The following is a 17,799-nucleotide window of genomic DNA, read 5'->3' as shown; positions in this document are numbered from 1 at the left end:
AGTTCAAGTAATTCTCCTGCCTCAGCCTCCCAAGAAGCTGGGATTACAGGCACGCACCACCATGCCCAGCTAATTTTTATATTTTTAGTAGAGATGGGGTTTAACCACGTTGGTCAGGCTAGTCTTGAACTCTTCTTGACCTCGTTATCCACCCGCCTCAGCTTCCCAAAGTGCTGGGATTACAGGCGTGAGCCACTGTGCCCCACCAACCCTTCAATTATTATTATTATTATTATTTTTTTTTTTTGAGACGGAGTTTCACTCTTGTTACCCAGGCTGGAGTGCAATGGCGCGATCTCGGCTCACTGCAACCTCCGCCTCCTGGGTTCAGGCAATTCTCCTGCCTCAACCTCCTCAGTAGCTGGGATTACAGGCACGCGCCACCATGCCCAGCTAATGTTTTGTATTTTTAGTAGAGACGGGGTTTCACCATGTTGACCAGGGTGGTCTTGATCTCTTGACCTCGTGATCCACCCGCCTCAGCCTCCCAAAGTGCTGGGATTACAGGCTTGAGCCACCGCGCCCGGCCATTCAATTATTTTAACTCTGCATTTTTAGTTGGCCAACAAAAATATGTTCAAAATAAAGAAAAAATATTATGTTCCATTTTTATAAAATGTACAGGAGTAGTTATGCACAGAGTACATGTATGTAAGTTATAATTTTATAAATAGAAGAAATTTAACAGAATCATTTAGCTAGAGATTATATGCGTTATCTATCATAGGATATTATCTGTAGGGTCTGAGAAGGAGTACATTGGCATTAATTGAAGAAAAAAAGAAAATCAGCCTTTTACCTTCTACCCTATTTAGCACATGTTTGTTCTTCGGGAGCGCCCTGAAACCGTGTTAATAGATCTCATTCAGAGGACAAAGGATGCAGTAAGAGAGCTGGACAATCTGCAATATCGAAAGATGAAAAAACTGCTTTTCCAGGAGGCACATAATGGACCAGCAGTAGAAGCACAGGAAGAAGAAGAGGTAATAGATAAATGACTCCAATGTTGAGTTTTCTCTATTGGTTTCTTTCCTTATGCAGCTTGCCCTGCCATAATATACCTTATATACCAAGAGTTTCCAGGTTGTACTTTCTTAACACTGGTCCTATAAAATCCCAGTTAGGTGGGGGGACAAAATGTCCTTTTTCCTTGGAGAAATAAGAAAAATAAAAAAAAATTTTGTTTAAACTCTTTTTAATCATGTTAGATTGAAGGTTTTAAATCCAACCCCTTTATGCTATACATTGTCATAGTGAAGGTTCTTTTATTAAAGAAACCTGTTCACCTTTGTTTAATCTAGTCCTTCTCTAATTTCTTGGCCACTGAACCCGCCCCCCCTTTTTTTTTGAGATGGAGTTTTGCTCTTGTTGCCCAGGCTGAAGTGCAATGACGTGATCTCGGCTCACCGCAAACTCTGCCTCCCAGGTTCAAGTGATTCTCATGCCTCAACCTCCCGATTAGCTGGGATTACAGGCACACACCACCACACCTGGCTAATGTTTTGTTTTGTTTTGTTTTGTTTTGTTTTTTCGTATTTTTAGTAGAGATGGGGTTTCACCTCGTGGCAAAGCTGGTCTTGAACTCCTGACCTCATGTGATCCACCCAGTTTGGCCTCCCAAAGTGCTGGGATTATAGGCATGGGCCGCTGTGCCCGGCCTGAACCCTTTTTTGACTGATTGTCCAGTTCCATCTGATGTGCTTTTGGAAGTTCTTGAAATTACAGAATCTGAAGGTTGGATGTACTCTCTGAGAAGTCATGAGAAAGTTATTAGGCAGTCTACTTTGTCACCAAGGAAACTTGATTTCATTCTACCTACAGTGGTTTTGTTTGTTTGTTTTTTAAGATAGGGTTTTGTTCTGTAGCCCAGTTTGGAGGTGGCACAATCTCGGCTTACTGCCAACCTTCACCTCCTAGGTTCAAGCGATTTTCCCCCTTCAACCTCCTGAGTAGCTCGGACTACAGGCATGTGCCACCACACCCAACTAATTTTTTTTATTTTTAGTAGACACAAGGTTTCACTATGTTGGCCAGGCTATCCTTGAACTCCTGGCCTCAAGTGATCTGTCTGCCTCAACCTCCCAAAGTGCTGGGATTACAAGTGTGAGCCACTGCACCCAGCCTACACTGTTCTAAAATACTCATTTTACAGATGAGGAAAGCATGGCTGAGAATTAAGTTGCTCACTGTAGATAGAGGAACATGGGTTCAAATTCATACCTCTTTTACTTTTTTTTTTTTTTTTTTTTTTTTTTGGAGACGGAGTTTCACTCTTGTTACCCAGGCTGGAGTGCAATGGCGCGATCTCGGCTCACCGCAGCCTCCGCCTCCTGGGTTCAGGCAATTCTCCTGCCTCAGCCTCCTGAGTAGCTGGGATTACAGGCACGTGCCACCATGCCCAGCTGATTTTTTGTATTTTTAGTAGAGACGGGGTTTCACCATGTTGACCAGGATGGTCTCGATCTCTTGACCTCGTGATCCACCTGCCTCGGCCTCCCAAAGTGCTGGGATTACAGGCGTGAGCCACCGCGCCCGGCCACCTCTTTTACTCTTAAGGCCAAGTTCTTCCTGTGTTACCTCTTAGGGAGAATGGTAATGCAGATTTGCTATAGAAGTGTTACAAACTTCCTCATGAAGAAATATACATATAAAGTATATTATGTGTAAAGCTATTGTTTTCTCTAAATATTTTGTTTCTTCTTTGCCCCTGTCAGAATTCCAAAAAATTTTATTCTTTTCTTTTGCTTTCCATTGAGAGAGACCACTTTGCATTCTGAAACCATGAACAATAGTTTCTTTTTTTTTTTTTTTTTTAAATATCACTAAATAATTAACAAACAGTCAAATGTAAGACTTTTTAAACTTAAAATTTTTGGTTTGGGAATTTTTTTTTAGTTCTTAATGATAGTCACTAGAAAATTGGGATTATTTCAGATATGTGAAATACTTTAATAAAGTTGTGAAATGAATAAAGTTCTATGTAGTTAAATCATTAACAATATCTCTGTTAGGCTAGGGATATAAGAAATATCCCTATTTATATATATGTCTGTAGTTTATTAAATTCTGCATATCTTACAGAATTCTAGTATGGTAAGACTACTGTAATGTTGGTACCCAGATACTACAGGCCGCCTGTTTTCTTATGATTGTCATTTGAAATAATATAATGTGTAATTGTTAGTTTACACAAGAATAGTTAGGAATTAATGTTAAATTATTTGGTGGTAAAAAGATAATCTAAAGTCCCCCCAAAACCTATTGAAATGCAAGAAAAAATAACGAAAAACAAGACAGGTAATCTAGAGACTATGTTTTCAGGAATAAAGAATCTACTTGTAAAAGGCTGATTCATTAAGGAAGAATAACAGCTACAATGGGGTTTTTAGTAATTTTTTTTTTTTTTTAATGCTCCTTATGGAGCAGGGCTACTGAATAGGCAGTGTGCCCAAAATAACCAGTACTTTTTTTTTTTTTTAAGGATGATTTGTATTAACCAAAAATTATTGAGAAATGAGCAGGATCTCTATATATACCCCATGAGATATATTGTAGAAATGGTTACTTAAAAAGTCGAGCAATTGAGAGAAAATATTATACTTTGAAAATCACCCAAAACTGGTCAACTGACTTTGTTGTAGACAATTCGTTGAGTTTTTTGTTATTTACTTGTTGGTCAGTTTTGTTTTTCAATAAACTAATGGTTGATAAACTTTCTGGTCTTGGAAAATAAAAGGAATTTCTCATGATAGACCAACTTTCTAATGAGACTCTGTGCCGAATACTGTGCTAGGTGCTTATAATCAAGAATTCAGAAGAGATATAAATATTTGAACTGAATCTGAATCTTCTTTTCTCTTAGGAACAAGATCATGGTGTTGGCCGGACAGGAACAGTGAATAGTGTTGGAAGTAATCAGTCTATTCCCAGTATGTCCATCAGTGCCAGCAGCCAAAGCAGTAGTGTTAACAGTCTTCCAGATGTCTCAGATGACAAGAGTGAGCTAGACATGATGGAGGGAGACCACACAGTCATGTCTAACAGTTCTGTTATCCACTTAAAACCTGTGAGTATTTGGATTTCTATGAAAAAAATTCAGTGTTGGTAAACTGTTTTCTTCATGTTAGTTTAAGAGAAGGAAGAAGGAAAAAAGGGAAGTTTCCACAAGTTTGGAACATAGCTAGACGCCTGTAATCCCAGCACTTTGGGAGGCCGAGGGGGTTGGATCACTTGAGGCCAGGAGTTTGAGACCCACCTGGCCAACATGATGAAACCCTTTCTCTACTAAAAATACAAAAATTAGCTAGGCGTGGTGGCGCATGCCTGTACTCCCAGCCACTTGGGAGGTTGAGGTGGGAGAATCACTTGAACCTGGGAGGTGGAAGTTGCAGTGAGCCAAGATTGCACCACTGCAGTCCAGCCTGGGAGACAGAGTGAGACCCTGTCTCAAAAAAAAAAAAAAAAAGTTTGGAACTTTTTTTTTTAATGGAAATAACTTTGGTAACTCCTAACCTGTTATCTCCATTTGGAAAATTAATATTTTCAGAATAAAAAAAGAATGTGGAATTATTTTAAAATATTAGAAAAGATATAAAAATTTCAAATATATTATTTGAAGTCATTTACATGGAAAATAAAATACTAAAAAATAGAAAGGATTCACATGAAATTCACGATAATGGTTGCCTTTAGGGAGTGAGAAATGGTTGGGATGAGTGATGATCAAAAGTGACTTTCATGTTATCGATATGTTTATATATATATATATATATATATATATATATATATGTGTGTTTTTTTTTTTATCAATATGTTTATATATATATATATGTGTGTGGTTTTTTTTGTTTGTTTGTTTGTTTGTTTGTTTTTGAGATGGAGTCTCACTCTGTCGCCCAGGCTGGAGAGCAGTGGCTACGATCTTGGCTCACTGCAACCTCCATCTCTCAGGTTCAAGTGATCCTCCTGGCTCAGTCTCGCAGGTAGCTGGAATTATAGGCACATACCACCCTGCCTGGCTAATTTTTGTGTTCTTAGTAGAGATAAGGTTTCACCCTGTTGGCCAGGCTGGTCTTGAACTGCTGACTTCAAGTGATCGCCCACCTCAGCCTCCCAAAGTGCTGGGATTACAGGTGTGAGCCACCGCGCCAAGATGTTTATATCTTAAAAATAAAGCTGAATGTAATGGTAGAAAATGTGGATTCTGGGTTGAGGAAATGTGGCTGTTTACAGCATTATTCTTTACGTTTTTGAGTATAAAATTTTTAATTTTTTGAAAAATATTGGAAAGTCAGGTAACTCCTTTTAACAATTAATAGGAATGCTAAGGCTGGGAGTGGAGACCCACCCTTGTAATTCCAGCACTTTGGGAAGCTGAGGTGGGCAGATTGATTGAGACTGGAGTTGGAGGCCAGCCTGGGCAACGTGGTGAAACCCTGTCTCTACAAAAAATTTAAAAATTAGCTCAGCATGGTGGTGCATGCTTCTAATCCCAGCTACTAAGGAGGCTAAGGTGGGAGGATCACTTGAACCCAGGAGTTAGATGTTGCAGTGAGCCAAGATTGTACTACTGCACCTCAACCTAGGTGACAGAGTCAGACTGTATCTCAAAAAACAAACAAACAAAAATAGGAATGCTTCCTTTTTCACTTCACTGCTTGCATTATTATCTAAAAGTAGTAGGTAATCCCATCACTTTGGCAGGCCAAGGTGGGTGGATCACAAGGTCAAGAGATCGAGACCATCCTGACCAACATGGTGAAACCCCGTCTCTACTAAAAAATACAAAAGTTAGCCGGGCGTGGTGGTGTGCACTTGTTGTCCCAGCTGCTTGGGAGGCTGAGGCAGAAGAATCACTTGAACCAGGAAGCAGAGGTTGCAGTGAGCCCAGATCCCACCACTACACTCAGCCTGGTGACAGAACGAGACTCCACCTCAAAAAAAAAAAAAAAAAAAAAAAGATTGCCAGGTTTGGCCTATGCATACTGTGGCCCCAGCTACTGAAGAGGCTGAGTACTGGAGTCCCAGTGAGTAGTGGAGAATCAGTTGAGCCTTGGAGATCAAGACTGCAGTGAGCCTTGATCCTACCACTGCACTGCAGTCTGGACAGCAAAATGAGGCCCAATCTCGAAAAAAAAGTTTATTCCCATAATTAATTGGTTGCTACTTAACTAATGTTCCTTCTCTTCAGCTGACAAATTGAGTTCAAGGAAAGATATCAGTCCTTAAGTTTTTCACAACTGTTTTTGTTTTTGCTTATTTTGGACAGAGGGCAGAAGTATCATAAAGGTAGCTCCATTGCTTCCAAAACCAAAGAGACTTTGAGCAATTTATTTTCTACTACTGCTGTTTAAAACATTGACTATATTGGCTACATGTTTCACCATCTTTGTTTTCAACTTACATTAAAGCTTTTCAATTTTGCATGTAATCTAGTCATGTGCCAGGCACAGTAATCCCAACACTTTGGGAGGCCAAGGCAGGCAGATCACTGGAACCCAGTAGTTCAAGACCATCCTGGGCAACATGGCAAAATGCCATCTCTACAAAAAATAAAAAAGTCAGCTGGGCATAGTAGTGCATGCCTGTGGTCCCAGCTACCTGGGAGGCTAAGGCAGAAGGGTCACTTGAGCCCAGAAAGTTGAGGATGTGGTGAGCTAATCAGTCAATCTAGTCACGTGCATTTCCTTCTCTTGAGTCTGTGTACTATTTTATACACTGTACAAAAAATTTCTTCAAATTCGAATTGTATTGAAAATAAAGCTCAGTGCACTGACTCGCACTTGTAATCTCAGCACTTTGGAAGGCCAAGGAGGGAAGATCGCTTGAGCCCAGGAGTACTAGAGCAGCCTAGGTAACACAGGGAGATCTCATTTCTAAAAACATAAAATTAGCCTGGCCTGGTAGCCCGTGCCTATAATTCCAGCTACTCAGAAGTCTGAGGTGGGCAGATCGTTTGCGCCTGGGTGGTTGAAGCTACAGTGAGCTATGGTCACGCCACTATACTCCAATCTGGGTGACAAAGTGAGATCCTGTTTCTGAAAAGAAAAGAAAATCAGCATTTCTACTTTTTTTTGCTTTTTAGAATTATGTCTTTGAGTTTTATTGATCAAGTTGTCTTTAAACTTTAATTTCCATAAAGGTTCAAACAAACTTTTCACCTTACATAGTATTGTCTCTTTTTTTGCCTAGGAGGAAGAAAATTACAGAGAAGAAGGAGATCCTAGAACAAGAACATCAGATCCACAGTCTCCACCCCAAGTATCTCGTCACAAATCGCACTATCGTAATCGAGAACACTTTGCTACTATACGGACAGCATCACTGGTATGTACTTCCCCGAATTAGAGATAAATATATTTTTCATGTGGGACCTTGGCAACACAGACTCAAGTGTCTTGTTTTTTGCATTTGGGTTTTATTTTGCAAAATATTCATTCAATATTTAAGTGCCTATTATGAGAAAGATGTTATACAAAGAAATCTGAGAAATGTTAAACTAATAATGTCTTCATGACGTGTACAAAAAACTAGTATGTTAGAGTATCTTAAATACTTAAGATAATTACAAGGTACAAGGTACTAAACAAATTCAGATAACTTTTGATTAGGAGCATAAATGAAGTATTTATGAAATAAATAGTTTGAGTATTTAAAATTAGTAGGATTTAGGCATAGCAGGGAGAGGAGAAATGAATAGTATTTCCATATAAGAAGAATGGACAATAAGGAAATATGTTGTGTGAGGCTAACCAGAAACAGGAGAATATCGGAAATGGCAAGCAATACAATTTGGTATACTCTAAATGTCATTCTGATTTTCCAAATAATAAATACGGATTATTTGTTCATTACCAGGATGCCATAATGGGGTACTTAAAATCCTAATCAGATAAGTAAGACCAAAGCATGATTAAAGATACAACAAAATTGAAAGGCTGGGTGTGGTCCTATCACTTGAGCTCACAAGTTTGAGACCAGCCTGGACAATATGATGAAACCCCATCTCTACAAAAAATAAAAAATTCCAGCCAGGTGTGGTAGCTTATATCTGTAATCTCAGCACTTTGAGAGGCAGAAGTAGGTGGATCACCTTAGGTCAGGAGTTCAAGACCAGCCTGACCAACATGGCAAAACCCCATCTCTGCTAAAAATAGAAAAATTAGCTGGGCATGGTGGTGTGCACCTGTAATCCCAGTTTTTCAGGAGGCTGAGGCTGGAGAATTGCTTGAACCCGGTGGAGGTTGCAAGGAGCTGAGATTGTGCCACTGTACTCCAGCCTTGGCGACAGAGGAAGACCCCCATCTCAAAAAAAAAAAAAAAAAAATTCAGCTGGGTGTGGTGGCATGTGTCTGTAGTCCCATATACTTGGGAGACTGAATCAGGATTGATTGAGCCCAAGTGATGGAGCTTGCCATGAGCCACGATCACGCCACTGCCCTCCAGCCTGGGTGACAGAGCCAGACCTTGTCATAAAAAAGAAAAGAGGCCAGGCGTGGTGGCTTACACCTGTAATCCCCGCACTTTGGGAGGCTGAGGTGAGTGGATCACCTGAGGTCAGGTTTCGAGACCAACCTGGCCAACATGGTGAAACCCCATCTTTACTAAGAATACAAAAATTAGCTGGGCATGGTGGCAGGCACCTGTAATCCCTGGGAGGTAGAAGTTGCAGTAAGCTGAGATAGCACCATTACACTCCAGCCTGGGTGACAGAGTAAGACTCTGTATCAAAAAAAAGGAAATATAATGGGAAAAAAAAGATATGAGAGCTATCTGACTTCTTAACTATGTAATAAGCAGATGTTATAAATCCTATGCTGTAGTTCATGAATCTATATGACATATGGGGTCAGGAACCTAGTATCCTACCATAAGTCAGGTTATTCCCACTCTTCTGCAGCATTTCTCCAACATGTAAATAACACTTTGAACAGAGCAAGTGGTAAAGATTGCTTAATTTTTACATGACTGTTTTGATAAATATGTAGAGAAGGACCAGCTCAAAAGAAAACCTCTTGGTAAGTCACTTTGGGGAGGCCGAGGCAGGCAGATCACAAGGTCAGGAGTTCAAGATTAGCCTGGCCAATATGGTGAAACCCCGTCTCTACTAAAAATACAAAAAAATTTGCTGGGCATGGTGGCGGGTGCCTGTAATCGCAGCTACTTGCGAGGCTGAGGTAGGAGAATTGCTTGAACCCAGGAGGTTGAGGTTGCAGTGAGTCGAGATTGTGCCACTACACTCCACCCTGGGCAACAGAGTAAGACTGTCTTTTAAAAACAAAAATTATGTTTGTAAAGCCAATAGTTTCATTTATTTTACTTAAAATATTCAGAGCAGGCTGGACATGTTGGCTTATGCCTATAATCCCAGCACTTTGGGAAGCCAAGGCAGGTGGATCACGAGGTTAAGAGATCGAGAGCATCCTGGCCAACATGGTGAAACCCTGTCTCAAATACAAAATACAAAAAAAAAAAAAAAATTAGCTGGGCACGGTGGCGTGTGCCTGTAGTCCCAGCTACTCGGGAGGCTGAGGCAGGAGAGTCACTTGAACCGGGGAGGCGGAGGTTGCAGTGAGCCAAGATCTTGCCACTGCACTCAGAGAGCCCGCCGGAAAAGAGAAAATTTTTTCAAAAAAAAAAAAAAAAAAAAATTCAGAGCATTAGTCTTTTTTTACACAAGTAAGTGTAGCTATATTATTCTTAATGAGTGCTATATACCATAACTTAGTCTACCTTCTTCTGCCTTGTATTTTTTTCATACAATAAAATGCACAGATCTTAGGTATTCAATTTGAAGAGTTTTTACAATTCTATACACCTGCCTTGACCATCTGAAACAAGGTACAGTTATCTGTCAGTATCTGCCAGGGACTGGTTTCAGGACCCTCCATAAATCACCAAATCAACAGACACCCAAGTCCCTTAAATAAAATGGTGGGCTGGGCACCGTGGCTCACGCCTGTAATCCCAGCACTTTGAAAGGTCGAGTTGGGTAGATCAGTTGAGGTCAGGAGTTCAAGACCAGCCTGGCCAACATGGCAAAACCCCTGTCTCTACTGAAAATACAAAAATTAGCCAGGTGTGGTGGCAGATGCCTATAATCCCACCTACTCAGGAGACCAAGGCAGGAAAGTTGGTTGAACCCAGGAGCCAGAGGTTGCAATGAACTGAGACCCCGCCACTGCACTCCAGCCTAGGCGACAGAATGAGACTCCATCTCAAAAAAAAAAAAATAATGGTGTAGTATCTGCATATAACCTATGCCCGTCCTCCCATATAGCTTAAATTTTCTCTAGATTACACAATGTATGGTCTATGTAAATAATTGTTATACTGTTTGGGGAGTTTGGGGGGTCTTTTTTTTTTTTTAAATAAAAGATGGGATTTCACCATGTTAGTCAGGCTGATCTTGAACTTCCAACCTCAAGTGGTCCTCCTGCCCGCCTTGGCCTCTAAAGTGCTTGGATTACAGACATGAGCCACCACGCCCGGCCGGGTCTTTTTTTTTTCGAGACAGAGTCTCGCCCTGCCACCCAGGCTGGAGTGCAGTGGCACAATCTCAGCTCACTTCAACCTTCACCTCCAGGGTTCAAGCAATTTTCCTGCCTCAGCCTCCTGAGTAGCTGAGATTACAGGTGCGTGCCACCAGGCCCAGCTAATTTTTTGTAGTTTTAGTAGAAACTGGGTTTCACCATATTAGCCCAGCTCGTCTTGATCTCCTGACCTTATGATCCACCCGCCTCTGCCTCCCAAGGTGCTGGGGTTATAGGCCTGAGCCACTGTGCTTGGCCTATACTGTATTTTTTAAGGAATAATGTCAAGGAAGAGAAGTTTGTACATATTCAGTACACAGTTCTCTTTTTTTCCCTAGTATTTTCAGAGTTTGGTTGAATCTACCGACGCAGAACCCACAATACAGAGGGCCAACTATCTGTCAAATTGCTGTCACCCGAGAAAATTCTCTTTATACTCCTTTTTAGTAGACTCCTCACTCCTATGACCATCACCTCCGTTTCTTAATACATGGTTTGAATGTTCTTGGAGTTCCTGTGAGTGAAATCACATAGAATGTACCTGGCTTTGCTTAGGTTAATGTTTTGTTTTTTGTTTTTGAGATAGCGTCTCATGCCATCACCAGACTGGAGTACGGTGGCATGATCACGGCTCTCTACAGCCTTGTCTGCCCCCACCGCCCCTGCTCAGGTGATCCTCCCACTTCAGCCTCCCTAATAGCTGGTACGACAGACGTGCACCATCATGCCTGGTGAATTTTTTGTTGAGACAGGGTTTCACCATGTTGCCCAGGCTGATCTCTAACCCCTGGGTTCAAGTGATCCACCCACCTTGGCCTCCCAAAGTGCTGGGATTACAGGCATGAGCCACCAGGCCCAGATGAATGGCCCAACATTCATCCATGTTGTATTGATCAAAGTTCATTCTTTTTTATTGCTGTAGTTTTCCATTGTGTCAATATACAATTTGTTTATCTTCTCTTAATGAATATTTGGTTTGTTTCACATTTGGAGCCATTACATATAAGGCTGCTATAAACATCTGTGACTAAGTCTTTATGTGAACTGTTGTTTGAATTTCTTTTCTGGGACTACCTAGGTGTAGAAGCGCTGAATTGGAGAGTATATGTGTGGTTAATGTTGTAAGAAATTGTCAGTTTTCCAAAATGATTGTATGATTTCACAAGCTTGTTAGCAATGAGTAAAGAGTTTCAGTTGGTCCATATCCTCTCCAACCTTGGATGTTGTCAGTCTTTTATTTTAACCATTCTGGTAGGTGTGAAATTGAATGTTTCTGTGGTTTTACTTTGCATTTCCCTTTGACTAAAGATGTTGCCATAATAAGCAACGTTTTATATGCTTATTGTCTGTTCATATCTTCTTTAATCAAGCGTCTCTTTAAGTGTTATGCCATGTTTCATTTGGTTGTTTGAGTGGTCATTTATTTGGCTTCTAATACTGATTTGGAGGATTTTGTTTTGTTTTGTTTTTAAAGACGGAGTTTCACCATGTTGGTCAGGCTGGTCTTGAACTCCTGACCTCAAATGATCCACCCGCCTTGGCCTCCAAAGTGCTTGGATTACAGGTGTAAGCCACCACGCCCAGCCTGGAGGATTTTTTTTCATGTAGTCAGGACAGTACATAATCAGATACTGCATTTCATGTAGCTTGCAAATACTTTTTCTCCATCTGTAATTTGCCTATTCCTTCTTTTACAATTCTCTTACCATTGTGTTGCTGCAAAATTAAATTTTTTTAAAACTATTAAATTTAAAATAAAAATTTAAGCATTTAAAAATCAAATTTGAGGCCGGGCGCGGTGGCTCAAGCCTGTAATCCCAGCACTTTGGGAGGCCAAGGCGGGTGGATCACTACAGCCGTACTCCAGTCTGGTGATCTCTTGAGGTCAAGAGATCGAGACCATCCTGGTCAACATGGTGAAACCCCGTCTCTACTAAAAATACAAAACATTAGCTGGGCATGGTGGTGCGTGCCTATAATCCCAGCTACTCAGGAGGCTGAGGCAGGAGAATTGCCTGAACCCAGGAGGCGGAGGTTGCGGCGAGCCAAGATCACGCCATTGCACTCCAGCCTGGGTAACATGAGTGAAACTCCATCTCAAAAAAAAAAAAAAATCAAATTTGAAATCCAATTTAAAAATGGACAAAGGGGCTTGGGTGCAGTGGATCACGCATGTAATCCCAGCACTTTGGGAGGCCAAGGCAGGTGGATTGCCGGAGGCCAGGAGTTCGACACCAGCCTGAGCCTGACCAATATGGAGAAACCCTATCTCTACTAAAAATACAAAATTAGCTGGGCATGGTGGTGCATGCCTGTAATCCCAGCTACTCCAAAGGCTGAGAGAGGAGAATTGCTTGAACCTGGGAGGTGGAGGTTGCGGTGAGCTGAGATTGAGCTATTGCACTCCATCCTGGGCAACAAGAGTGAAACTTCGTCTCAAAGAAAAAAAGTACAAAGAACTTAAATAGATATTTCTCCAAAGAACATATACAGATGGCCAACAAACACATAAAAAGATGCTCAGCATAGGGCCAGGCGTGGTGGCTCACGCCTGTAATCCAAGCACTTTGGAGGCCAAGGCGGGCGGATTACCTGAGGTCGGGAGTTCAAGACCAACCTGACCAACATGGTGAAACCCTGTCTTTATAAATTTTATATATATATATATATATATTTTTTTTTTTTTAAAGAGCAAAAAAAAAGATGTTTAGCATCACTGATCATTACAGAAATGCATCTCACAACTATGAGATACCTCTCCACACCCATTAAGATGGCTACTGTCAAAAAAAACAGAAAATAGGTGTTGTTGAGGATGTGGAGAAATTAGAACCCTTCTGCTGTTGGTGGGAATGAGAAATGGTATGGATGCTATGGACAGAATATGACAGGTCTCAAAAAATTGAAAATAGAGTTACCATGTGATCCAGCAATTCTACTTTTGGGTACATACACAAAAGAATTGAGAGCAGGTTCTCCAGGAGATATTTGTGCACATGTTAAAAACAGCATTATTCACAATAGCTAAAGTGAGATTTATAGAGATAGAAGGTAGAATGGTGACTGCCAAGGAATCATGGGAGTATGGAATGGAGAGTTATTGTTTAATGGATACTGAGTTTCATCTTTGCAAGATTAAAGGAACTATGAGCTACTCCACCTCCTCCAAAAAGGCCAGACCAGTGCTAAAAAAAATTAGATGAAGCACACTTTGAGTGGAAGAAGAGGTCCATGGTTGGGTAGGAGAATGTGTATGACAACAACACACAGTGAAGCTCTTTTTTCAAAGTAAATTTGAAGAAATGGTACAAATATGAGATTAGACCTAAGTAAAGGTGTTCAGAAAAAAGGTGTTTAAAAAAAACAAAAAAAGAAAAGAACTCTGAAGATGGCTGGAATTGATGGTTGTGCAACAATACGAATGCTTCAATACTACTGAACTGTAAACTTAAAAATGATTAAGATGGTGAATTTTATGTGTATTTTACCACAACAAAATAATTTAGAAAAATTAATCTAAACAACCAATTAAAAAGTGGCCAGAGGACTTGAACAACCATTACTCCCAAGAAGTTGGTTTTTTTTGTTTTTTTTTTTTGAGATGGAGTCGCGCTCTGTCCACCAGGCTGGAGTGCAATGGTATGATCTTGGCTCATCACAACCTCGGCCTCCCAGGTTTAAGTGATTCTCCTGCCTCGGCCTCCCGAGTAGTTGGGACTACAGGTGCACATTGCCATGCCCAGCTAAGTTTTTGTATTTTTAGTAGATACGGGGTTTCACCATGTTGTCAGGCTGGCCTGGAACTCCTGAGCTCAGGCAATCCGCCCTCCTTGGCCTCCCAAAGTGCTAGGATTACAGGCATGAGCCACCACGCCTGGTGTCCCAAGAAGTCTTATGAGTGGACAATAAGCACATGAAAAGATGCTCAGCATCCTTAGCCATTAGGGAAATGCAAAACAAAATCACAATGAGGCACCACTTAACACTAGGATGGGTGTTAAGAAGCAGAAAATAACAGGTGTTAGCATGTGGAGACATTGTAACTCTTGTGCATGGCTGGTAGAAGAAGGTAAAATGGTTAATCCACTGTAGAAAATAATGATTCCTTGAAAAAGTAAACATAGAATTACCATAAGACTCAGCAGTTTTATTCCTAGATATATACCCAAATGTATTGAAAATAGGCTGGGTGAGGTGACTCACACCTGTAATTCCAGCACTTTGGGAGGCCGAGGCGGGCAGACCATGAGGTCAGGAGATCAAGATCATCTGGCCAAAACAGTGAAACCCCTACTCTACTAAAAATACAAAAAATTAGCCAGGTTGGTAGCCCAGCTACTCGGGAGGCTAAGGCAGGAGAATTGCTTAAACCTGGGAGGCGGAGGTTATAGTGAGCTGAGATTGCACCACTGCCCTCCAGCATGGGCCACAAAAGTGAAACTCTGTCTCAAAAAAAAAAAAAAAAAGAATTGAAAATATGGCCAGGCACAGTAGCTCACACCTGTAATCCCAGCACTTTGGGAGGCCGAGGTGGGCAGATCACTTGAAATCAGGAGTTTGAGACCAGCCTGGCCAACATGGTGAAACCTTGTCTCTACTAAAAATACAAAAAATTAGCTGGATGTGGTGCTGCATGCCTGTAGTCCCTGCTACTCAGGAGGCTGAAGTGGGAGAATCACTTGAACCTGGGAGGCAGAGACTGCAGTAAGCTGAGATCATGCCACTGCACTGCAGCATGGGCAACAGAGCAACCCTGTGTTTGAAAAGGAATTGAAAATGCTATCAACAAAATGAAAGATAGCAAGCGTTGGCAAAAAGGGGAACTCTTATACATTGTTGGTGATAAACTTAATTAGTATAGCCATTTGGGAAAATGGTATCGAGGTTCCTCAAAAAACTAAAAATGGATCGCGCCGGGCGTGGTGGCTCACACCTATAATCCTAGCACTTTGAGAGGCCGAGGCGGGTGGATCACGAGGTGAAGAGATCGAGACCATCCTGGTCAACAAGGTGAAACCTCGTCTCTACTAGAAATGCAAAAATTAGCTGGGCATGGTGGTGCGTGCCTGTAGTCCCAGCTACTCAGGAGGCTGAGGTAGGAGGATTGCTTGAACTCAGGAGGCAGAGGTTGCCGTGAGCCGAGATCACTCCATTGCACTCCAGCCTGGGTAACAAGAGCGAAACTCTGTCTCAAAAAAAACAAAAAAACAAAACAAAAATAACTAAAAATAGAACTACCATATTATCCAGTAATTCCATTTCTGGGTATATATTCAAAGTAACTGAAATTCGTATGTTGAGGAGACATCTGCACTCCCATGTTCATTGCAGCATTATTCTCAATAGCTAAGTCATGGAATCAACCTATCAGTGGAAGAATGGATAAAGAAAATGTAGCATATATACACAATGGAATACCATTTAGCCCTTAAAAGGGGGAAAATCCTGTCATTTGCAAGAACATGGTTGAATCTCGAGGATTATGCTAAGTGAAATATAGCAAGCACAGAAAGACAGATGACTACATGATCTCGATTTTATGTGGAATTTTTAAAAATAAAATTGAACTCATAGAACAGAGGTAGAGTGTAGAATGATGGTTACCAGAGGTTACACAGGGAGAGAAATGGGGAGTTGTTAATCAAAGTGTACGAAGTTTCAGAAAGATAGGAAGAATAGGTTTTGAGATCTTTTGCACAGCCAGGTGACTATAGTCAACAAAAATATATTGACTATTTTGAAATAACTAAAAGTAAATCTCAGATGTCTCACCATAAAAAATGATGCAGAAGGAAAGTGATGGATATTTAATTAGATTGATGTATATCACATGTACTCCATAAATGTATACAATTATCTGTCAATCAAAACATATTAATAACATTTTTTAAAGGAATTGAAAACAGGTACTCAGACAAGGGCATGTACACACACATTGACAGCAGCAGTTTTCACAGTAGCCAAAAGACGGAAACAACACAAATATCCATCGGTGAATGAGTGGATAAACAAATAGTGCTATATACATACAGTGGAATTTTATTCAGCGATAAAAGGAAATGAAATACTGATACATGCTACAACATGGATAAACTTCAAAAATATGCTAAGTAAAAGAACCAGACATAAAAACTTTTTTTTTTTTTTTTTTTTTTGAGATGGAGTTTCGCTCTTGTTACCCAGGCTGGAGTGCAATGGTGCGGTCTTGGCTCACCGCAACCTCCGCCTCCCGGGTTCAGGCAATTCTCTTGCCCCAGCCTCCTGAGTCGCTGGGATTACAGGCACACGCCACCATGCCCAGCTGATTTTTTGTATTTTCAGTAGAGACGGGGTTTCACCATGTTGACCAGGATGGTCTCGATCTCTTGACCTCGTGATCCACCCACCTCGGCCTCCCACAGTGCTGGGATTACAGGCTTGAGCCACCGCGCCCGGCCTGACATAAAAACTTATATATTATATGATAGTACTTATGTGAAATATGCAGAATAGGTAAATCTATAGAGACAAAAAGCAGACTGATGGTTACCAGGAGGGGAGAATGAAGGGCGGGCAACTGCTTAACAATTGTGGGATTTTCTTCTGAGGTGATAAACATGCTTCATAACTAGATAAAGCTTATAGTTGCATGGCATGGTAAATACACTAAACATACTGAATTGTTCATTTTCAAGTGATTAATTTTATGTTATGCATATTTTATCCTGATTTTAAAATTGAGGGTTTTTTTTTTTTCCTTTTTTCTTTGTGGTCAGTGTTTTTTGTGTCCTGCCCAAGAAGTATTTGCTTACTTTAAGATTATAAAGCTATTTTGTGTTTCTCCTTTCTGATTCTGGGTTTTACATTTAGGTCAAATGATCCTTCTCAAATTAATTTTTGTCTATGACATGAGTGATATAAGGAGTCAATGTTTATTTCTGTTTTTTTTCTATGTAAAGAACCAGTTGTTTCAGCAGGATTTGTTAAGAACACTATCCTCTGGCCGGGCGCGGTGGCTCACGCCTGTAATCCCAGCACTTTGGGAGGCCAAGGCGGGTGGATCACGAGGTCAAGAGATCGAGACCATCCTGGTCAACATGGTGAAACCCCGTCTCTACTAAAAATACAAAAAATTAGCTGGGCATGGTGGCGCGTGCCTGTAATCCCAGCTACTCAGGAGGCTGAGGCAGGAGAATTGCTTGAACCCAGGAGGCGGAGGTTGCGGTGAGCCGAGATCGCGCCATTGCACTCTAGCCTGGGTAACAAGAGTGAAACTCCGTCTCAAAAA

The 17,799-nt window shown here is 41.0% G+C and overlaps 1 protein-coding gene across 1 annotated transcript in view; it reads left to right on the top strand.

The window, feature by feature from the left end:
• The window catches only part of TAOK1 (TAO kinase 1), a 178,512-nt gene that overhangs the window by 122,088 nt on the left and 38,625 nt on the right, over positions 1-17,799 (top strand). Inside the window, exons 11-13 of the mRNA XM_032279350.1 lie at positions 816-983; positions 3,863-4,066; positions 7,192-7,326. Coding sequence (XP_032135241.1) covers positions 816-983; positions 3,863-4,066; positions 7,192-7,326 — 507 coding nt within the window. The remainder of the gene's footprint in view (positions 1-815; positions 984-3,862; positions 4,067-7,191; positions 7,327-17,799) is intronic.

Source organism: Sapajus apella, unplaced genomic scaffold (assembly GCF_009761245.1).
Source record: "Sapajus apella isolate SASKATOON/1434 unplaced genomic scaffold, GSC_monkey_1.0 scaffold12, whole genome shotgun sequence".
Lineage (NCBI taxonomy): Eukaryota > Metazoa > Chordata > Mammalia > Primates > Cebidae > Sapajus > Sapajus apella.
The sequence above is the reverse complement of the archived record's forward strand: the minus strand, read 5'-3'. Positions and strand labels throughout refer to the sequence as shown.